General features: G+C 40.4%; 1 protein-coding gene and 1 long non-coding RNA gene across 7 annotated transcripts in view; one reads left to right on the plus strand and one right to left on the minus strand.

Annotated features, from left to right (window-relative positions):
* The window catches only part of macrod2 (mono-ADP ribosylhydrolase 2), a 415,852-nt gene that overhangs the window by 71,408 nt on the left and 320,020 nt on the right, over positions 1-24,424 (minus strand). For all 6 annotated transcript variants that reach the window (XM_034897525.1, XM_034897522.1, XM_034897524.1 and 3 more), the window contains exon 8: positions 20,905-20,978. In XM_034897525.1, the coding sequence (XP_034753416.1) occupies positions 20,905-20,978 (74 nt within the window). The remainder of the gene's footprint in view (positions 1-20,904; positions 20,979-24,424) is intronic.
* LOC117960043 lies at positions 1,126-19,527 on the plus strand. The gene is made up of 3 exons (XR_004660058.1): positions 1,126-1,378; positions 14,791-14,797; positions 19,516-19,527. It is a non-coding gene; the product is annotated as an uncharacterized LOC117960043 (long non-coding RNA).

A 24,424-nucleotide genomic window follows, 5' to 3' on the forward strand; every position in this document is an offset into this window, starting at 1 on the left:
AGATTGGAATTTGAGCATATTTGTCCACGCGGGCACGTGTATGTTGTATTACTATAGTGCCTGCAAACAAAATGAAAAAAAAATGCATTCTTGGATAGACAGACTTGATATGCATATAGCACAATATGCCCTCTGACGTTCCTTGATTTGCATCTAGATAGCTTTAATTATGAATAAAAGTCAAGTTATCCAATTGGATGGGATAGTGTAGAATCGATTGTGAAGCGTGAATAATGACAAAAGGCACAGCACCACTTCTTATCCATATCAATCTCAATATGTGGCACAGCAAATAAGCATTACATTGCATGCTGGGACATTTATAGAAATGTAATGGCCTTGTTAAATGCAGATGATCAGACATAATTTTTGAACCTACAAATAATTATCCTATGTAATGTGGTTTCAAGTAATTTTACTCATGAGTAAAAGAAGTGTTCACGTCAAAGAGTAGCTATAAGTTGGCGGCACATGTTTTCCAACAGCTCCACCAAACTATTGGTGCTACAGTCCAATAGCCAGTGGCAGACTTCTTTACCTCAGTGTAGGCAAATAGAAAGTAAAGATTTGAATCTGAGAAGGAGTTGGGGTTGGAACTCTGTTCTGAGTGTTTCTGTATGTCTTTGTTCTGTGGAGGAAAAAAAGCTCAATAAACAAAGTTTGAAAGAAACAAGGAGTGCTACTTCATTTGTGCATTACACAAATGATTTATTGTTATAACATTTCCACTCAGAGAGAATTAATTTGAAAATCCTTATATAACAATGAAAAAGCCAAAGAGGCTCTTCAGAACATAATTTATCCATCACTACTTAACAGTAAGTAGAGTTCAGAGACTTTAACACAGTTGAGAGGCCAAAGGATATAAAATAGAAGCAAATTACATTTTGCCTCGACAGCCTTGACTAGAATCTCTTATTTAAAAAGCATTCTTTGTGATCAAGTATGTATTATGTTATGAATTAAAATTAAACTGAAAGAGGGTCAGGCTACTTATTTTTTGTCTACTCTAGTAAATAATCATACCAAAAGAAAGCCCATACACAAATCCAGTGATTTGGTAAAAGTGCTTCTGCGATGCCTGGTTCCATCCTGCTACGCTCAGCAGTGCCCTGCAAAGTCCCGCTACGTCCTGATGTGCCCTGTGACGCCCTGCACTGCCCTGCTATGGCATGAATTACCACAAACTACTATTTCTAGTCACTGTTCCACTATCTTTTATTGTGACTGTCATTGCCACTATTCATTACACCCCCAACCGGCCCCATCAGACACCGCCTACCAACAGCCTGGGTCTGTCTGAGGTTTCTCCCTAAAAGGAAGTTTTTCCTCACCACTGTCGCAATAAAGGCTTGCTCTTGTGGGAATTACAGTAATTGTAAATTGTAGAGTGTGTTCTAGACGTACTCTATCTGTAAAGTGTCTTGAGATAATTCTTGCTATGAATTGATACTATAAGTAAAATTGAATTGAATAAGTGAATATGTTAAAAGGGTTACATATTGTTCATGCACGCATAAAACAAAGTCAGTTCAAATAGCTGCTAAGCGTTCATGGGGTGATAACTGCTTTAAGTCACCACACAAACTATGTTTCCCTGTGTGACCTGAATAAAACACTACCTTTATTTTTATAAAGCAACTCCTTAATTATTGAGCCCTAAAACCAAAAAGGAGCGGATGTGTGTCCTAGCTCGTGCAGGCAAGACAGTGTGCATCATCTGAAGCCTTTTGAAGTTTGCCTTACTTATCTATTAAAATCAGAAGAGGGAATCAAACATGTTCAATGCACATTCAAAACCACAAAGAAGAATTCTCAAACAGAATGTCTGCTGAGACAAGATCGGCATGAATAAAATAAAGATTGTATTTAGCTTTTTACTGCAGGTGGTAAGGCTAGCCCACACAGCAACGCAGAGCTCCACATAAGAGCAGCAGATCCGACTTGGCACAGAGGTGGGAAATACAGAAAATGACTAGCAGAGTGAACTGACAGAGGGAACAGAACAGCACATCCTAATCCTATAAAGAAATTGCCTAGATCAACATTTACAACAGAGGACTCTTTCAATCAGTACCCGTAGCCACACTTTTCCATGTCTGTCCTTCAGTACTATTGTTTACTTTCTGTTCTGTTCATATCTATATGAACAGTTATCGGTATACAAGGGCATTGCTGCACTGAAGACTACATTTAGCTGGGATTTGTCTTTGAGCTTCTGTCGATCATGTCTTTTTCACTTAGACAGATGATTCACAAATGCCTCTCCAGCACTGACCATTCTCTAGGAGCAACATTGTAATGATGCAAAAAGGTTAACATAAACAACTTTGAGGCCACAACTGTGCTTGGAGGCAGAGAAACTCTACCGAGTTTTCTTAACACAGTATTTATTTTTCGGCCCTGGTTGCAGGATTTTTGACCTCTCAAAAGCCACATTGGGAATTTTGTGGGCAATATTTCTCTGTCTCTAACTGGGCAGTAGCATCATCACCAGAGCCTGATTTTACTTTGATTGTTTCCAGCCCACTTCATGAGCGTCTGGTGTGCCTGCCAGTCCTGGTGGACTGAATCAGGACATAATGGGTTCATTAAAAATCGCCAAGACTGCTAGCATTGGGAGGAATGATTACTGAGATAAGCAGGGGATAAGAGCTTAATGGAACAAGAGGTGGCTCACCAAGATTAAAAGCCTTTTCCACATCACTGCCATTTTCCCTCCAATTCAGCAAATCACTTAATTGAAATTCTTTTAATTTTCTTTTTAATTTTCTCCTCAAATCCCTCCTGGAATTGCAACCATGAGATGAATGGTCAACTGAAGTATGACTGTGATACGAATTGTATTACTCTTAAGTCATTCAGTGTGTCATCTTCGAACCCTGGTGAGAACATTATTAGTGGACTGTGAAACTGTTTTAACAAATTCAATATTTTGTCTGAAATTTTGGACAATGATACCTACTGTATATCGACCAATACTTACTATTCTCTCCCCCGCGCTCTCTCCATCTACAAACATTGAAATAAAATAGAAAATACTCACCAGAAATTGCAAGGTTACTGTTGCTGTTCTTCGTCTCTTTTTAAAGTCAACATTAGAAGAAAGAAATTAAATAAACCTTATATTCAAATGAGCAAATTAGAGTGACATGTCCTCTGATCCAAAGAGCCGCTACTAAATTCAAGGGCACAGACTAAACCATTAGTTCTGACTAGTGTCAGACTCATAATAAACCATTAAATCCCTACATCAAACATGACAAGAACCTGCTAAGAGCCAGATTTCATGGCAACAGAAACACGGAAATTGGAGGTTGGCTGCTGCCAATCAAAACTGAGTATGAGGGCTTTGTAGTGTGATACCCTGTCAAGAGCTGTGCAGTCTCTGTGGTTTGTATAGGCCTTCAGAGAAGCTGCACACAGGATGAGAGACATAAATAAGTCTGCTCTGTCAGAAATAACCACGAAGCTGTCAGATGATGCAACCCTCTTAGGTCTACAATACAAGGCCTATCATGCACCCAGAAGAAAACACTGTTTGTATGATTCACAAATTGACGCTATGCTAGCTTGATCCAATTTAAAAATGTATTCATGTTACAAATGGAGTTCAATAAGTGCCATTTAATGCAGAATGATGCTGTACTAAACAAAAACGAGCATAAACATGCACATACACGGGTGCGTACTGTACATGCGGGAACAGGCCATGCTTAAAACTAAACCTGAAAGATGTCTTTGTTAGCTTATCAAGAACCACGAGCTGCCACTGAGCACTCTGTCAGCAGCACGTAGACAATAGCATGTCTGAAGTCTTGGTGATGATGTGACATGCTGAATTTGGTTATGGTCCAACTGCTGCCTGGCTGATGAAGGGAGAAAGGATGAATGGGGTCTTATCAGGTCGTGTTGAGAGAACTCAAACGGCAAAAAAGCTCAAAGCCTTCCAGAGATCTCTCTCAATCTGTCTGTCAGATGAGGATGAAAAGTGCCTACCCAGTGTTCATACTTTAATGGCATTCAGTTTGCCTTGACAGCGGCGGACACAAAGTGGGTGATTATTTTGCATTGTAGCTTTTTTAAACAAGGCTTGTGTAAACTGTTTCACTGCATAAACAGAGTGCTATGAAAACATCTGAAGGATACTAGACGCAAAGACGATGTATCAGAGATGGAGAGAAGCACTCTTCTAAACAGTGTTTGGAGAGTTAAGCAAGCTCAAGTGTACTCTGTGTGTGTTATGAAGGTCGTGGCTCAGACAGTCCGTCTATCTTCATTACATCCATCTTGTTTTATGGTACACAGGGCAACATCTCAGACCGAGAGCTTGGCTTGTGAGAGCGAGGATGACAGCATATTTAATTTTAGTTAGGCATTGAAATACAGCACGGGCGGCATTCAGCTTTCCTGCCAGAAGCCAACCTCAGCTAAAGCTGATACAGTATTTCATTAGTTTACATTAAGAAGGGATGCTCACAAACAGAAGCACAGGTGTGAACAGGGGTATTCACTATACCTCAATAACAATATTAGACATTGGCATATGGCTGATTACACTTCTCTAAATTGATACGAGTGACATAATGCAGCATTCATAACTATTGTTATTACTGTATTAGCCTGGCAGCTTGACAATAGGTTTTAATCGGCTGATTGCAGGGAGTTGATTTCACCCTGCAGCTCAGTCCGGAAACCTGCACGTTTAATTCTTCTGCTTCAGTTCACAATTTTGAGGGAACCAATCACAAACTGGCTTATCTACCTGGCGTGCAATTGGCGGTTTTAAGCAGGTTCTTGTTTACATTTAAAATAGCGGCCATCAACTCTTTGACACCGCTGTTGCTTCTACGTCACCCAGATCATTGGTCTGCTTGGTTGAAGGACTATCCAATTGTACAGTCATTTGAACTATGCCCGTTGGTCACGCCTCTGGTGTGGAGAAAATACAAAGCAGACTCCCCAGACCAATGCTCCATCTCAAATCTATTGAGCTTGGCTTGATCTGATGAGAGCCAGACTAGGTACTACAGGCAGTTCAAATGAATTCACAATTCAATTCTCATTTTCTCAGTATGACTATCAGCATCAGAATGATTCTCAGTACATGGAAGATAACTCATTACCCCATTTGGCTCAGTGGAGTCCATTTATTTCAACCGCCTTTGTTCGTCATGATGAACCTGCGTTATTTAAACCTTGTTATTCAAAGCACACAGTGCAGCACAAGCCTGGCTCCTAACAAGCCAACAATATACTGCACAACAATGATTAGAGGATACGCCATTTTTCTACCTTCCTCCTTTTAAAAACTCTTGTGTTGAACACACTCTTTTAAGAAGTATTATTTATAGTTTTGATTATAATTAAAATTTAATTTACAATGCACAATAGATACAAAGGGTCTTTAGGAATTCTGATGGGACATATGTAAATTAATACACATTCAAGCATCATTAAAAAGCTTCCCCAATGCAATTATTAGAATATATTCTCTTCAAAGACTGTCATTTTTTACAAAGGTTGTGATTTCTCATATTCAAAAGGCCTTTTTATTCTCTTTAACTCAGCTGAAGGGAATTCATCTCATTTACATTTTATTTTTGTGACATTTCCAAACTTTATGAGACAGTTGGATAAAAATATGGCTATGTGCACATATTTAATTAATAGCCCCAAGCAATGAAGAAAAGCCAATCGACATTCAACTTACAACATGAACTTTCTGAGTTTTACGAGTAAGGACAAATATTGGACAGATGACTATGCCATGAAAGTACTAAAAAAATCCCATAGCCTGACAGACATGTGAACTAATCAATAGTTTCCTTTGGAGAAAAAATGTCTGCAGTATACCCTCATTCTTTGAGAATTTGTGTCTGGTTAGTTTGAGGTTTGCCCTCTTCAGATGAGAAAGCTGAATTATTGTGCATCAAAGGCAGAAAATCGTACCAGATTTGCCAGAATACTTTGGCTCTGTATCCTTGAGATTAGATTTGATGTCCATCAAAGCTTTTATAAAAAACTCTATCTGAGCTATTCACATTACAGAGTGAAAGTGCTTTTTATCCCATAACTGTGAACAAATCTAATCCCATGACTTCATGAGGGGGTACATTTTCATTTCAGCACTCAGGAGAGACTGTTAACGGTGATTAAAACAAGCTGCTACTGGATATCAGATTTAGAGATTGTCTAAACTTAGAAAAAATTGGGAGAAAGTGTATCCAAAAAAAAATGTTTTCAGTGTGCAGTTTCTGCTTAGCATACACTTTTTCCATACACTTTACTTTTACCCAGTCTACTTCAGTCCACCTTTTTCTCAGCCAAGAGGAAATCATAGAAGCAGAACAAGTTAAACGTCATAGGAACACTGCTTTAGCTATGCCGACTGAGCAGGGACAGACTCTGGTGTACTGTCAAAGTTCAGCACGTAAATAGGAATTCAGAACTCCAGGCGGGGAGAACACAGGAGCGGACTAGAGACCACTCTACAGGACGACAGCTTCTCAACAGCCTCCGCTGAATAAAGAATAGGAAACACAGAGAATACAGAGTGATAGGAAAGGCTGGGCACATCAACGTCTCCCTTTAATGGGTCTGGGATGAGGAGGAAGAACCCTTTGTCAGCCTATTAAATGAGGAAGAGGAATATAGGCAGTTACAGATCAAAGAACCTTGAGCCCTGCACTGCAGTCTGCCTGTAACAAGAAAGCAGGTGAGTGCACAGGATTTATGTAGGCCAGTTTATCGATTTGAAATTGAAATACTGTTTATTGCGGCATTAAAATATTTAACACTGAAATATAGACTTACCAATAAATACGCAACATAGGTATGGCTCCCAGCCATTTAGAAAAGACATGAGGGGAGCAGCTCCACACTCTTCAATACATTACTTACATAGTAATGCTCAAATTCAGTTAGGCTTACAGTGATTAAGGTCCATAGTGGAAAATCCAGCAATTTGGAATCCACCAGTGCAAACAACTGAAATAAACAGCATTAGGAAGAAGCAGAGAGGCAATATCAGAGATTGCCCTGAGAGAGTGTAATGGGAAAGGACTTGTTCTGTCACAGCCTCTCATGGTGATAGAATGCCACATGCTCCTTTCTGACAGTGTGATATTGGCTTGGCACGAGCTTGATGAATGTATCAGCTATAAGTCAGACAAACCCCTGCCCTTCCTGGAACAGCACCTTCTAAGATGTTTATACCGAAATATAGAGACAGACATTGTGTATTAGGAATAGGACCATTGTCTGAAATAGGTTTATGGAAAGCATGCAGGCCCAATTCCAATTTTGGCTATTATTGCAAATGGAATGTTATTACTGTTTGAGGTTAGATGCACTGCGGCTTGGAAAATAAGACGGGCATTTGGCCGGGGTGACATTGCAGCATAAGAAAGAGAGAGAGCAGGCTGTAACTTCCTGGGGTTTGGTTGTGGCAGAAGGTGAAGGTAAAGAAGGGAGAGGGAGGATGGTCGATGAGAGGATGAAGGGGCAACCTTTCCCCGGGCAGGTGATGACCCATGCCAGACCACCTGGCTTCCTGCCAGGGTCAAGTAATTAATGCTGCCCTCCTTTGATTACTCCAGACAGCCTGGGGATACAGCAGGCCAGCAGATAGTGTCTGGTCCGGGGACGTTGCACTAGGCAAAGAGGAGACAGCTCTGACGAAGGTTCAAGCTTGGGTCACATTGTTAACATGCACAGCAGTTATAAACATCAGAAAAAGTAAGCCACTTCGTTTAATAATTTTTCGCATTTGCATAGTAAAGCGGCGTAAACACACTTGGTTGTCTCTCGGCCTTGGCACTCCTGCCTACAGCTTCACCAACCTGTACAGTTAATATAGCAATTCACAGAGATGAAAAGGGTCCCAACTTTTTATAGAGCAGGTGATGTGATGAGTCGGCTGTTATCTGACTAAGAGAAAAGTGAGTAGCGGTTGTATACACTAAAGCATCTAATTTCTGAAATTTAGCCCTACAGCCCTCACACAGTGAGTACCACCTGTTCTATCCATCATCCTCCTCTACTATGTAGCTGACGCTCAGTGCCCAGCCACATCTCTGAAGCCCTGTTGAGTTACAACATGTACCACACCTACTGTGCTTGCCTTAGCGGCTGTGTCACACAGAGAAAGGGGCCCTTGTCAATCAGCACTGTGAAAATTATTCCTCAGCAAACGTAACAGTCAAACACAGACATAATGTTGAGTTCTGCTCAATGTAGGGGTGGTAAGGGTGGTAAGGCAAAAGGCTGCTTACATCTGGCCATATTCACACCTGGTAATGACACACACTGACCCAGGGCTTTAAACATCTCTCTTCCTGCAGCTCAATAGAAAGCTCTCTTAGAAAAGGCAAACTGCATGGGGGATTAGCTCTTCAGAACTCAGCGTGAGTCAAACTGAACCACAGCATCAACCTTTAACACAACTTTGAAGAGCATTTACACACATTTATGGTTCACTGAATCAATTGGGCATCACTGGAAATATGAACATTTTCATCTCGACTTGAATAGCTTTCATAATACTGCTGGCATAATACTGCTGGTTTGTTCAAAGACAAAGATTATAGTTCTTTTTGATTGCTAAAAGACAGTGGGCACAACTGAAGCCACATGTGCAAAACTCTAACTGCAGTCTGCACTACCAACAGTCACCTGAGCTAAACCGTTCACATCTCCTGCAAAACTCATTCAAAGCAACACAACTCCTAACACATGTCTCAAAACAGGATGAGTGCAGCCAAACACTATGAGCAACCCTCACTGAGAAAACACACACTGTCACTCAGAACACAAACAGAGTAAAAACACCAGCCTCAAACACCAATACAAAAATCACAAACTTTTCATCTTTACAGTTTGAACAATTTGAGTGACATCACAGTACTCAATAGTTTCTTTAAAGAAAAGATATAGATTCATAATATACCAATTTTTACGTAAGGTAAAGAAGAAGGAATGAAGCTCAGCAGTTTGCTTCAATATAGTATTTTGTCCCTAGTAATTTATGAAATTACTGGGGAAAAAATAAATAAAGGTGCACAACAGTAACAAAGAATTGTGTGATTAATACTGCCTCTCTCCAGCATCATGTGGCAAGTTTTTTTTATCACAGTCAATTTCTGCATCATCTCTAAATACAAATGAATGTGGTGGTTCCATTGCTTTCACCTCCATTACTTTTTTGAAAAACAGGTACAGTAAAGGTAGTGTTTTTTATACTTTTTTTATAACTGTGTATGTAACCTCAGGCATCTACCCTGGACATGTTGGTATCTTTGCTCTTTTACCTGTTTCTCTCAAACAGTACACTAAAAACTTGTTTACTGTAATTCTTATATAGTGATTGTATAAAAAAAGGCTTTCTGCGCTTTCTCTATATAAATATCGTATATGTTCAATAACTAGTATAAAACAAGACACCTGCTTATGCTTTCAGCTAAAATTGCCATCAGGAGTGTTTGATAGGCATCATACCTAAATCTATTCTGTTTTGAATGCATGGTTAACAGTTTGACAGCAGTGTGTTAGCATTTGAACAAAGTGCTGTAAATCCACAGTGTTGTACATGTTGTGGTTAAGCCATGGCATAAGTGTGTAGTTTTGAAAACTGTGTTCTAGCAATGAAAAACAAACTAGAGTTTGGTCCACATGAACTCGTCTAGCAATTGACAAAAACTACAATAGCTTATTATATGGTTATATGTAGATGTATGAATGGAATATCTAGGGAAAGACAAGTGTCTATTAGCAAAGTGTGTCTCTAAATCTGGCTAATTTTAATTTGTCGTGCACAAATAAAAAAAACAGCTTGATGGGGACGTGTGACATGACATATGCAAACACTAGAGACCCTCTAACTGTGGCAACCCTCACTTCTGAATACAACCTTGGGCAAAAAAGTGCCTTGATCAAGTAATTAATGCTTAAAAATAAAACATTGACTTTCAAATGGACCACTGCCTGAAGCCAGGCTTTGAGGCTGATTTGATCCCCCCTTTGAGATGGTAAGATATACGGCCCATTCGCCCTAATCACATGCCAGAGACCACGCAATCACACAGCAACAGCTAAAGTAATCACTGCGGTGGTCTCCACCCCTCCTCCCTGAACCGAGACTCAACCCTTCAACATCCGTAGCACCTGGAAGCCCTGCATATGTCCTCTCCATACAGAATTAGACACACTGTATATACACAAATATTTGCACTGCAGACAAGTTTGTTGATGAGGTGGCCGATAATGACCAACTGTGAATATTGAAAGAGGCTGCCGCCGCATGAGAGGTGTCCCCATACAGATACAAATATTTGAAAAGTCAAGCATTTTGTTGCTGTTAAGTTTTTCGTTTCATTATGTTACTGTACATTGCCCTAATCTTAATTTTTATTTTTGAGATACTTCTTTCTAAATCTTTTCAAATAAAACTTGTAGACTACTTTATTAAACCTGTCATTAATTATGCAGGTGCTGGGCAAAGGTTTTGTGGAAAATGATACATCGGAATCTGATGACAGCTGCAGCAAACCAGCTTGTTCACTACACATCAACCATCTTTTTCTGGTCACTGAGCTGCACACTAAATGGACTTGGAGTTTGGGAATCACACTTCTTACGGTGTGAATAAAAACTAAATACCCCCCAAAAAAGTTGATCTAATTTGCCTATTAAGTACTAACAGTTGCATTTTCTCTCTTTTACTTATCCAGGATAAAATGTATATACCGAAATTTGCAGCCTACTGTGTACAGCCAACATTTAAAAATGATTCATAACTCTTGTCACTTAAAACTGTAAAAACTTAAATATGTTTGATAAGGGATTAAAAAATATTCAGTTAACACTTGTTAGACTTGATATTGGTGTCAGATGCAATAAAATGCTATTGAAGGGAAACTTTATATGCTTGTATATACCTAATTGTACATATTGACTATATATTACTTTTTCGTTTGCTGTACCTACCAATAAGCAGTTCATTAAACTAACAATGTTAACCAAGGTTGTTTGTGTGTCCCAGACTTTATGGCTTAATATCAGCCCAACTGAGTGGGTGGACAGTGGAGTGGTCATAATGTTTTTCATCCACTATCTGTTTCTGCAGGCCATAGATAGACAACCTAATTAATGGCTCTGATGAGCAGCAGAGGTTTTTGTTGTTTGAACTTGCGGCAGTCTTAAAATGAGCTTACTGGGTAACGTACTGTACTTACAAGAGCAAACACTAAACAGTCTAAACACACACACACACACACACACACACACACATACACACACACACACACACACACACACACACACACCTCCACAGTAAAGGTCTCCATGCTTCAGTGTGGGGTACTGCAGTGTAAAATTGACTGAGCGAGTTGGAGTTTGATGAGTCTCCTGTCCTCTTCTGAACCAACAGCTCGACACACTCTCGCTTTATCACGGTGTGCCAGCCTACCGCTATCTGTGCTACACTAAATCAATTAGCATGTCATTAAGATAGCTTGTTCCAGCACGGTAAGCATGGAGACTGGCTTACAGTATCTGCACCAACGGAGAGAGCTGAACTCAGAGGGCATCATATCTCAGTGTCCATGCATTAGAGTCCAGTGGGCTATATTTATTGGTGGGCTCGGTGCATGTGTACGAGAGCACCTGGATATCATGGAGATAGCGGCCCCAAACAATTTAACATTGAGGTCTTACTCACCATGAAATATTTCTACATAGTCCCAAACAAGAACCAGCGATCTGTATTACCTATGTAGATGAATTATGTGTGATGTGCTGATTTTTCTAATGGTGATTATTACTTGTTAGTTAACTCTGTAACAACAGAAGCCATAGCAGTTACATTCAAATCTTTATTTTAGTTCTTCAACAAACAGTTGTTTAATTATTTGGTTATTTCAGGGCGAGAGAGAGATATGTAATCTGTCCTTTTATTTATTCTTTTCATTCTAAGTAGGGACAGAGCATTAACAGAAAATTCAATATTCACTTAGCCTCAGAACAGAAGTCACCTTTCATCAGAGAATAAGGTGATCATTCTGCAATTACAAGGAGTAAAGCAACACCTTGGTGTGTCGGACAAGATAGCGAGATGATAGGCTTAATCCCCATTTGTGCAGAGAAGATTTCTCTCTGAAGGGAAGAGCTCAATCAGACCACTCAGATAAACATTGAAAATACTGTAGCATTTGCTGCTCATGATAAACTTTTCTTTATCTTTGACAGCAGGAGCGCATAATCAAAACTGCTTGCCTCCACCGCAGATAACATAAAGTGCTAAAAAGTTAACCATTGAAGAAATAAATTCCACTAGTGTCAATACAAAAAATTGGATCCATATCATCTTAAATCTATTTAAAACAGTGAAACTAGTAGTATTTTAACTACACTAATCTGAGGTCAAGGGAATCAAAGAGCACACATCATATTATCCAGAGTGAGTCAGATAATAAAATCCTCAGATCATAAAAGCCATAAAATCCCCTTTCTACTGCCTTGGGCCAAATGGCTGCCACTAATGTATTAGACTACATTACATGCATTTGCGCTAGTGCCAGAAAAGTAATTATCTGACAGAAAATACTAATAAGGCATTCACACACTCCCTCTAAAGCATTTCTATAGACAAATTTGCAGGTGTTTGACAGGGAGGCTAAAGAGAGAATACAGTTATCTCAGGTCAAACTGTGCGTCTCCATCCAAACAAGACAGTACGGTACGAGGACAGAGTGTTTAGTCATGCTCTCAGCTCCTGATCTGGCCGTATCTCCCTTATGCTCTCAGTCACAGCAAACGATTCAAATGGGCCAGACACTGACTTCAAAAGACCACTGCTGCCTTTGAACACCATGCCAGTTGCACAAACCCATCAGTGGCACATCGGTATCCTCGAGGCATGCGTGGAGCAAATTTGTGCCTCTCTCGGCTGCAGATGTGACACTTGGCACATGTCTTTTCACTAGATACTAAACAATAAAAACACCACGAAGAGGCACTGCAGCAACAGAGAGCTAAAGTACCGACCCAATTAATGTTAGCTTCTCCTCCAGTAGATTTTACTTTTCAAAGTGTTTTTCCAATGGAGTTTTATTTTATCACTCTAAGCTAAATTTTCCGGGGTCTTCAGTCCATACTCTAATCTAAATCTGTATCTACCGCTGTACCGAACAATAACATTTAAACATAGGGTCATTTTAACTAAGATAAAGCAATGATGTTTTTGTTTGCTTTTTTCATTAATATTTGAATTGAACATTTTTGAAATTACAGAGGAAAGGAAAAGGAGATAGTATGTAAATGCATTGTAGAATTGGTTGATTCTTTAAATATTTTTTAAGCAAAAGTGCCAAAAATCACTCTTTCCTGGTCCTCAAATGTAAATATTTATTTGTCTTCTATGATCTCAAACTAAATATCTTTATGTCTTTGACTGTTGGTCAAAACAAAAAAATTGACTTTTGGAAATATTTTTTGCCTTTTATGTAACAAACATTGATTAATGAAGAAAATAATAACCAGATTAACCAGTAATAAAAATAATCCTTAGTGGCCTTATGGGTCCCACAGACAAGTTTTAATCTAACAGAGACTAGCTTGGAAAAAGAGATGGAACCTTGACTCTGTATTGTGTTCTCTGGGGCAACTCGTCATTTTAAAGGTCCCATGCAGGGCATAAAATTAACAACCACCCACCCCCCCGAATGTGGGTGAAATTTGCAATTGGCGGGTAACACTGTCAATCTACCTGAGAATTGAGGGATTCAGACGTGTAACTATCTGTAAACAGGGTACGCAGTTGCTTACTGGCCCGGACCAATCAGGGGCCAGCATCACTGGAAGAAATTGATTGACAGCCGGGGCCCCCTATCGCATTTTCTTTACTCGCGACAATTCCAGCAGTCCCGCGTGCAGCCACTGACCAAGCGGGAGTGAAAACGGGTCAACTTTATTTCCTTGTTTCTGATATAAAATTTACCAAATGTACAGTGAAAGATGTTCTGCCAAACTGTAAACATTTTTAACATTAATGTACGCTGTAACAATTTTTCGCCATAAAGTTGCTGCTGTTTCACTCCAGTTGGTTCGCTGCAGCGGACAAGGCTGCTGCTCCTTTTCCCGCACGCAGGCACGCACGCGCACGCGCACGCACACACAGACACACACACACACACACACACACACACACACACACACACACACACACACACACACACACACACACACACACACACACACACACACACACACACACACACACACACACACACACACACACACGGTGGATGCAGGAAAAACTGCAGACGATGTACAAGGTGACCAAAATTGAGGACAGCTACATTGTTGAAGGTGCAATTATAAGTTAAAGTTGAATAGATACTACCCCCCCTTCTACAGCACGTGATGACGGCATAATGTCCACGAGTAGGCTCATAGAAACACGGCAATTCCTGTTTTTCACCTTTATGATGCAAAATAAGTGGCTGGTACAAAGTGACAATGGCGCCCAGATAATTTGGCCCACCCATGAGAGAGAGACATCATGGCTTTCAAACTAGCAAAGTGGCAGTTGGTCAAAGCCACTCCCCCGGCCTCCACCTCAGAAATGGCACATACTAAGGAAAGCTCATTGTGGAACTGGCTCTAGTGGCTGTAATTCTGCACCAAGGCAGGATTTTGGGAAAGATATTTCAGATATGGTATTAGGGGACCACTAAGGCCTATATAACATATAGGTCATGGGAGCTTTAAATAAATGCCAATAAACCAGAGCTTGTTTGTCTCCCATCCTGGATTACTGTGTAAACTAGCCAGACCCTCCTCCGCAGCGCTGTGAAAGAAGGTCTGGCAAAGCGAGACTACTGTCTGCTTACCATGCTTGTTTGATAAAGCGGGTAACTATACTCAAAAATGTAATTCACATTTTCTAAAAGGTGAACCACACAATGTAGCCATGATTACGGAAACCATCCATCTTATTCAGCTGAATGACAATGACTGCCTCATATTATTGCTCTATCTGCCAAAACCCAGACAGCCTCCTAAACTGATATCCATTCCCACAGAAAAACAGAGTCATACAAAGCATACACCATACTGTATTTATTCCTTATAATCACTTGACATTTGTCACAAGTCACTGTTAAATCTCTGGCTCTGTGTTGAGATGAAATCTATTATAAGGTGTCCTAAATGATAAATGTTACTAAGGTAAACAGATCATTCACAGAACGGGAAAAGGGATGTAAACACCTGTTCTGGGAGCAGCGCCATCGGCACAGTGGAGTGCTTAATACCAAAGCCCAAACAAGAGTGATGTTGAAAGGTGAAATCTCTACACATCAATTTTGTCCTGAGCAGCCCAGCACAGCAGAGCTTATTACAGACTTCCAATCTGTCTCTGGTGTTCAGAATGTGTCAGTAATGCCGGGCTGCTGGGACCTTGAAAAGCTTCATTAAAAACATTGGCCATCTAGAGCACATCTGTGGCAGCCAAATACAATGTCAGACCACATTTTTCATCTGCAGATTAAACCTATGTAAACCTGAATTAAACCAAATTAGATCTGAAAATGAGAAAAATAACCAAAGCCAGATGAGTGGAGTGTGTGTGTGCCATTAGCAGAAGGACACAACTCTAATACTGTATGGACAACTGGTTGTGTCTGGTTGTCACTGCTTCTTTCTGAACCCTTTTTACAATTTTGAAGACATTAGAGCTTTCTGGTCTATTGTTTAAACATAATTACATATTTTTTCTGATTCATTTGTGTGTAGGATACAGAAAAGCAGAGCCTTACCTCCATTTCTTTCATCTTTAGTGATCTGAAGGATCATTCCTGCACTCATGTCTCTCTAGATTAAAGGATCTGCTCTCCCTGACCACGGCACGATTTTTTATTCCTCCACAATGGAAGTCTATAGGTGCTTTTAAGAGTGAATTTCACGCTGACATTGGGGCCTTTTGTGTGCTGGCGAGTGCATTAGGGCTACAGTGTGCTGGCTAAGAGATAAACTCACAGCTAATCAATCACACTGTGTCCTCTTTTTACCCCTCTCTTTGTCTTGCAGACACACTGTATGTACACACATCTGTTATTTGATGTCCCAAGACAGTGTCCTGAGATAGTGGACATTTACAGTTTAATGTATGTATGTGTATGTGTGTGTGTGTTTGTGTGTGTGTGTGTATGTGAGAGACTATAACCTGACAAACTCAAATGTATCTCAACTGTATAACTAGCAATGGAAGAAGTACTCATATCTTTTACTTAAGCAAAAGTACCAACACTACTGTTTTTGTTACTTTGTTACAGAAACAAACCTGCATTTAAAATTGTTTTTTAAGTACAAAAATGTTAACAGAAAACCCTACTTTTCATTATCAAAAGTATTCAGAATATTGGATTATAATAATGGATACATTAATGTGTAACTCACTAATGTTGCCGCTGTAAAGGTGGGGCTAATGGAACTTACTTTGTATTATATATTGCTGGTTAGATTGTGATTCAATAAAGTAAATATTTACCTACGGTCTAATAATACATAAACCTTTATTGTTGAGCATATATTGTATTATGGCTCTGAATCAATCTGCATCTGCAACTAGTAACTTTAATTATTAAATGAATACTGTGGAGTGAAAAACACAATATTGTGTGTAGAGGTAAAAACAGCAGAAATTGAAATACTCAAGTAAATACAAGTACTTCAAATTTGTACTTATGTGCAGTACTTGAATGAATGTACTTAGTTACTACTATCCACTATGTAGATAACATGCACACCCACATAAAGAACTGGACATACACGGACAATGCTATCAAGTGCGAGTGTGTGCGTCCCGTGGAGAGGGCTGTGGCACTGTGGCCCAGTGTGTTAGATCTTCAGCCAGCCCATTGTACTGAAATTCAGCCACAATAGCCCAGTATCTTCCCCAAAGCAGGGCCCTTATCACGGCCCTGAAATGACTCGTCTCTGTGGACGCCCACAACAGAGGCTCCTCGGGCCGAGCGCACAGAGCTGGAGGTGTGCAAGCAGAGCAATCTAGTCCTATTGTTCGGCGCATGATGAACTGAGCTTCAAACCTCTCATTCTCCCTCTATCTTTGGAGAGCTGGTTGCAATCTGATATAAGCAAACGCAGCAATGTTGAACTTTTGCAAGCCTTTTGATGGTATAGCACGCAACATCTAATCTCTTTCCCAGCCTTTGAAGAGAGATTTTATTCCTAATGTCTTTATTGCCTGTAAGCTCTGTATTTGACATGCAGTCAGCTAATAACTTTCTTTTGAGTTGACACAGAGCCTGAAACAAAATCATGTCAAGTTATCAATCAGGTTGACACTGGGTGTGTCATTTGAGTAAATGCTACAGTGATACATTGCTTTTCTAAACAAATTGGACCAAGCAGGCAGCACTCGTCTTTCCACTTAATGTTCAACAAAACACTAAAGCAGCTAACAGAAAAGACATTCTGTTCCTGTAGCCACTATGAAGATCCATTTATAAATAAATTTGATTAGACATGTATTTGAATTGTACTTAAATTCTCTATTTCTGTTACCCTGAAAATCCAGACATCTCGTGAGAGCACATTTTGAATTTGCTTTGCAAGTTACTCTGGCATTGAGTAATGATGCTCATTAACTATACACTTGTAGCCAAGCTGCACCAATCACAGCGGTGTATCGGATTAAGGCGGGCCAGAGGAGAGCTGAACAGATGATGACAATTTAATCTACCAGTTGCCTCTGCTGGTAGCTAAGCGCGTGGTGCTCTGGATACATCACCCATGTATTCTTGTGATTGGTCGTAGTGTTATCCAATTTCGGGCAGTGAGTTTTTTAAATGCACGCTTGGTGCCGCCCAGCGAGATGGGTGACTTTCATTACTCGATGCCAGACCCTTAATCTTTCCAGGCAATATTTCTGTCTGGTAAAAACTTAACTGACATTATTACTTTTTTATAGTTTAAAAACATCTGTTTTGGGATGCAACCAAGAGTAACTAAGCTCCAAGCTTGAATGAAAACAGTGAATGAATTGAGAAGACCTGCTTCAGTGCATGTTGTTTGATTGGAAGACTTGTGATACTGATGTGCTTCTGGGTAAAATGTATCACTTTATTCTTTCTGATCTCATTAAAAGCTTACTCACTCTTGGTCTAGTTAGAGTTGAAGATCCACTGCTTGTGCTTGCGGAGCTTTGCTAAACAATGTTCAGGGATGCCTCGACAGACGTCTACTTCTCTTCATGAATTGTAATGTTTTCCACTTGATCTACCCACACCAGAAATAGCTTTCAGTCCATGCATCACAAAATAGTGTGCGACAGTGCAGCGCTGTACAGAAAGTAGCAATCCTTGGATCTGCAACAACACAACCACTGAAGTAGGCTTTGCACATTAGCTCCTTATTTACAGTCAGCAATAAGCTATATAAAACCTTCTTCACACCAGAGTTTTGATGGATTCCCCAAGTACATGTTACAGCAAGCATAAGGCAGTGAACAAGTGCCTCTAATACAGCACGTCAACTGCAAAGTAATCCAGTTAGAAATCATTTGGCTGTCTGTTCACAACATCCATAACACCAGCTGAGGGATGTGGTAGCACATCAAGCTGTGAGTTTTATAAAATACCTCAATCCACGGTGACTGATATAAACAGTGCCACAGTAAACAGAGATGACCCCCCTGAAGGTGACTATCACTCACTGACTCACATACTGATGTATGCCCTGAACAGCCTCAAACTGCTTTGTGACATCTTGACAAAATCATCACACGCTGCTAATATATTGATAAATAACTTTTTTTTATGCATGTCTCATGTAACAATGCTGCTGTAAAAGCATTACATATCAAACTTAGAATTGTTTGTATTGATACTAGTTGTAGCTTTAATTTGGTCAAAAACAACAATTTGACCTGGTTAATTAATGCCGATACACTTAAAACAGTCATGTGTAAAGGTTTCAAGACGCTGGGTGAAGCACAAAACATGTCACCATTTGAATGGCTTTATAGTGACACTTGATAATTGGTTCTAGTCTGACATCAAGGCCCCATAGATATCAGTATAAAGTTCAATTCAATTTTATATATAGTATCAATTCATTACAAAAGATATCTCAAGACACTTTACAGAGAGTAGGTCTAGACCACACTATAATTTACAAGAACCCAACAGTTCTAGTAGTTCCCTCCAGAGCAAGCAACATGCAACAGGAAAAACTCCCTTTTAGGAAGAAACCTCGGACGGAACTAGGCTCTTGGTAGGCGGTGTCTGACGGGCCGGGTGGGGTTCAAATGAAGAGTGGCAATAACCATCAGAATAAAAGATAATGGAATAGTGACTAAAAATAGTAGTTTGTAGTAGATCATGGCATATGAGGGCACTGCACGGCATTACAAGGCACAGCAGAGCGTAGCAGGATGTAACTGGGCATTGCAGGACGTGTAGGAGGACCAGGGCGACAGCTGCAAAGTGGTAGCTTTGTAAACTAGCACATACTGTTTTTGTATTTCTTACTGTCTGGATGATAAGAACGTAATGTTTGCTTCAATGTGGTAAAGATCCTTACAGCAACATGCAGCTCAATCTTCAGTAAAAGTGGCTATGAAATTGAATCGTTTACACGCATTTCAGCCCACAGTAGAGATGGGTTTATTATGTCTCTTTGTAATGGTCATTTCAAATAATGACTATGTTGCTACACACCTAATAACTCACATTGAAGATGACCGTCTGTTTTTCAAATGATACCATTTATTGTGGTTTTTGCTTAAGGTAAGGTGTTTATGTATATTTTCTACCAAATAAATGTTGGCGGTAAAATGATTCATTTTGAAATTACTGTCCACTATGACCACAAATATATTACATTTTATACACTGTGACGACCCCTCCCAGTCTGCCTGCTTGTCGTGGTTTGCTTTGTTTCTGCAGGTCCTGAGAGCGGGCGGGTCGTCTGTGCCTGGCCATCTGGGCGTGGCTTACAGAAGGCATAAGAGCTGCCCTCCTGGGAGTCTCACCCTCTCTCAGCTGGTTCTACTGCGTCATCCACCATTTTTGGTTTGTTTGGTTTGTTGCACCTTACAACACACCATTCATTCACTCATCCACACATGGCAAACACGACTGATTTCTTCAAAACTAACACACCCCAATGTAACATTTATGTTGACTTAAGTTGTGTTACTAGTCTATTTAGTTAAATAAAATACTTTTTGGTTAATCTGTGTTTGACCTCCTTTTTGTTGCCGGCCTTGAGCCAGGCAGTGGCAATACATTATATTTTATCCTCCAATTTATCTTCTGCACAATTTTTTTATCTTGTATTATCATTTTTCCTTCCTTTTATTTCTTTTATACATATTTAAATGAGCATTGTTGGATCAAGATTGAGATCTAAGATTCTCATTGCCAACTGATTCTCTATAATTGTTACGATAACAATAAAGAACTTGACACTAGAATGACTGGGTATTTTCAGAGCCTTTAGTCCTTGGAAGGCAACATGATAATTTACTAACACAAAACCAATTTTAGATTATTTCATCTGATGTGTTCATGTTCTTTTGAGTTTAGCACAGACCAATTAAACAGTCAACAGACCATTAAAGGCCTGATTAGTCTCTGACTGGCTTAAGTTGATATGCATTCAGACCACACACTAAATGGCTGATCAAGCGGGGCAGGTGGATGAGATGTGTGTATTATATGGAGATGCATGATAATTATTGCTCTGTGTTTCTGCTGTGGCAAATCATCTCCTCTCACAACAAATCAGTGTATGCATAAAATAGACAGTGCACACATGGACAGGTGGGTTCAGATTGACAGCTTTGTTTTGAACATGCATTAATCTGCCATGTCCTACCTTATCAGGATTCTGTTCGATCCAGCTCTTTACTGTGTTCAGAGCGATGTCAGCTGCAGGTTCGTTCGGAAAGCCTAGGAAATAAAATAAAACAGTTTCAATACCAGTTGGATCTAACATGCAGATGCAAAACAGACTGGCGAACGGACAGACAAACCGACATCTCCACAGGTAACTGCATTTCTCCTTAATCAATGGGAAGCAGCACAAGCTGCTTGTCTCTGGTAGATGAGAGCAGCTGTCTGATAACTGCTGTAGACGTATGTTGCCAGATGCACTTTTATTCCGGGGATACAAAGTGTAGATACAAGCTACATATGTATACATCACACCCACACTCATTACCATCTCAGGTAGAATATATTGTTGTTTCTTTACAGAAAAAATGACTTGTACAGTAGATGTGTGATCATTTACACTACCCGATTTTATGGCCAGAATGAAAAAGTGGGGCTAACTATTATATTAATCACAACAGTTGTGCCTGTACATAGCCCTACCAATGCGCTAACAGAATGTATCGATCTAAACACAGATTGCAATTTACTAAATTTTTAATAAGGTCAGCTGAGGGAGGACTCTGCTGGATGTTGATCTTAAGATCACTTGCTGCCACTGTAGAGAACTTCCCAACACTTAGAGTGAGCTATTGACTATAAAAGCCCTTGGGCCAGTCTTGCTACAGCTGGAGAGTAAATAAGCCATTACTAAAAGCGCTGGCAATATTCTACTTCGTCACAGAGTAGTGTTTCAGTTGTCTACATTTCAAAGTAATTATAGTTGAGCTTGGTCTTCTGTGCCTTTCACAAAACTTGACAAAAGCATGTTACTCAGCGACTGTAAAACTCCGTGGAGCTAGTTGGAAGTTGCCATGCAGCTGCATGCCCTATGCAAAATTAAGCCCAATAGCAAACAAACACGGCCCATTTTTCTTAACCCAGCTCATGATGTGAAACTTGATGTTCTTCAATATTATAACCCCTGACCTCTATAACGGACCACAAGTTGCAGAAAACATTGTCTTGCTCTAACAACAGAGGTCAAGACCTCAATTTCAACCCACATCAACTGATACAAGGACCATGATACGGATTTAGCCTGTTGGTAATTGCATGGGTCACATTCTCAAATATTTTCTTTTTTCCGGGTCATTGCCACAACTATAACATTCTCTGACCTATGAAACACGCTTACAAGTACTGTGACGACCCCCCTACCCTTTGAGTTGGATGTATAGAAAAATGAAAAGCCACATCTAACATTACATTTCCGGAATTCTTTCATCTCTCACTCAGACCTCCTGCTGTCAAAGCCTCTCAGTAACTAGTCTGTAAAGGCTTTAAATCAACTGCTTTGACCGAGAAGATATACTGTATAAGGCTTCATCCCCACCACTCTCACCTATCGGACTACTCTGATGTCTCTCTCTCTCTCTTTCTGTTTTTCTTCTCCTCCCCCTTCTCAGCCTGACAGGAGTGGTTGATATACACTGAGGAGAGGAGAGGGGCTGAAGTGCTGCAGAGCCCTAGCTGAGCTCCTGTTCAAGCCCTGGGTGGAGTGAGATGTGAGCTGCATACCGGCCAGCAGTGACAGCCAGTCTGCTGGTACAGTATGGCTCTGTTAGGCAGCGTCTGCAGACAGTGCATGGCCCGTTCACGGCTCCTGCCCTTCAAAAGCTGCCCCCAGAGCTGTATGCTCAGAAACTAATCCAGCATGCCGAATCAGTTTGCAGGTCACCCGACTCCTCTTGTCTCCCAAACACACTTAACCTTTTGCAGTGATATCGCTTTGTCTGGTGATGTTTCCTTTTTTAAAATTCCGTTTCCACACATAAGCAGGTGTACCGACACTCCAACTCGCACGTCAAGTAACGTGGGCAAACAGATGTGCGCAAGACGGGAAAGCTGAGAAAAATAGATCAACAGAGATAGGACCAGCTGTTAAGGAGGAGCACACACAACGGGAGAGGTGTTAGAGAAGTAAGCACATAAACAAATGAAATAAATAAGGCAATTATCATAAGAAGTCAGGACCCGTCTTTGTGCTCTTACTTTGACACCTTACGTAAAAATAAAAAGAGCAAAAAACAACAGGTCCTAATCATAATATTAGGACATTCTGGTCAGCAGCAGTGGGTGGACGGCATCGAGTCCAATTAATCGATTTTCTAAAAATGCTCTATTGATTTGAGAGATATACCTATTCATAGCAGATCATAGCAGAGCTGAAAGGATAGAGAGAGAGAAAGAGAGAGAGAGGGAGAAAAAAAAGAAGGGGTGCGCTAAAGAACCAGTGAAGAAGATAACAAGAAAGCAGAATGATAGATCTAAACAAATGCTGCAAAACAAATGACATAAAGAAAGTTAAATGGAAAGCTTGAGAAAAGGGTCAGCGCAGCTCCGGCAGCCTGCCAGAAGAACTCTGCTCGACAGGAACATCAACGGCCCAAGGTCAACAGCAGCAGTTTGAGTGCATCGGTGGCTCTCTCTCATCATTTGTCTCCTTCACAGCATCCACTAGTGTACCTTTACTTCTCCTCTCTTTGTATCCGTCAGCTTGGCCAAGTATGTTTATGTGCTTTTAATTGGCTACAATAAAATAACCTCAATCAACACTTTCATCGCCTCTCTTGGTCACAGCCTTGTTGTAAGTGCAAAATCCATCACCAGGAGTTCAAAGAATATGATGTTCACAGAAGAATTGAGTGGGCTGACTCTTTCATATTAAACACACACATATAATGAAAAAGTTCAGTGTTTTACGTCTGCATCTTCTCTCCTCAACACCTCCTTCTTATTCTCTTTTTGCTCCATCTGCTGTGTGGAGGTTTCAGTGAAAGCTAATCCGTCAGGAGGTGGAGAACTGGCGTCAGGCGCAGTGATGGTGGGCCCTCCAGGGTCCCTGCTCTGCTTGGCTCGGCTCTCTCCTATACTGGGAATATGGCCGGCTCAGGGAGATTTGTCTTAGTGAAGCGCACTGATGGGAAATGTGCAGCGCAGCGCCGCTGATGAGGACTCAGGTGGTGCAGTGTTATTTCTGCTGAAGGCTCCTGTACTTCATCACCAGGCAGAGTGCAGCATCCAGACAGAGAGGGGGAGAGAGATTATGGCACAGGCCATGTGGACAAAGGGTTACAGTGGCACAGCACGCTCACATAACTATATAACTACTATTTGCACAGTACATTCAGCGATGTAGATGTTGACCACCACATTTGCACGAAAAGGAAGAAGGAAGTCAGATTAACACTGAAACTGATCCGAGGACGACAAGTCAGGTTTTTCCGGCTACTGTTCTTCTGTCCAATCAATTTCATCCCTTTGACTCATTCCGAGGCACAATATTAAAGCATGATCAAATTATATGAGAAGATGACTTGGTTTCATTTCCTTTCAAATGAAAGGTACATTTTCATTCATGTCTCCACGTCAGCCCAGTAAGTTAAGCCAAAGGGAAGATTAAACTTAAAACAGAATTCATATATTTTATTCCTATGATCTCGGGCATGTAGGACCTTTGT

This window comes from Etheostoma cragini, chromosome 17, assembly GCF_013103735.1.
Source record: "Etheostoma cragini isolate CJK2018 chromosome 17, CSU_Ecrag_1.0, whole genome shotgun sequence".
NCBI classification, from domain to species: domain Eukaryota; kingdom Metazoa; phylum Chordata; class Actinopteri; order Perciformes; family Percidae; genus Etheostoma; species Etheostoma cragini.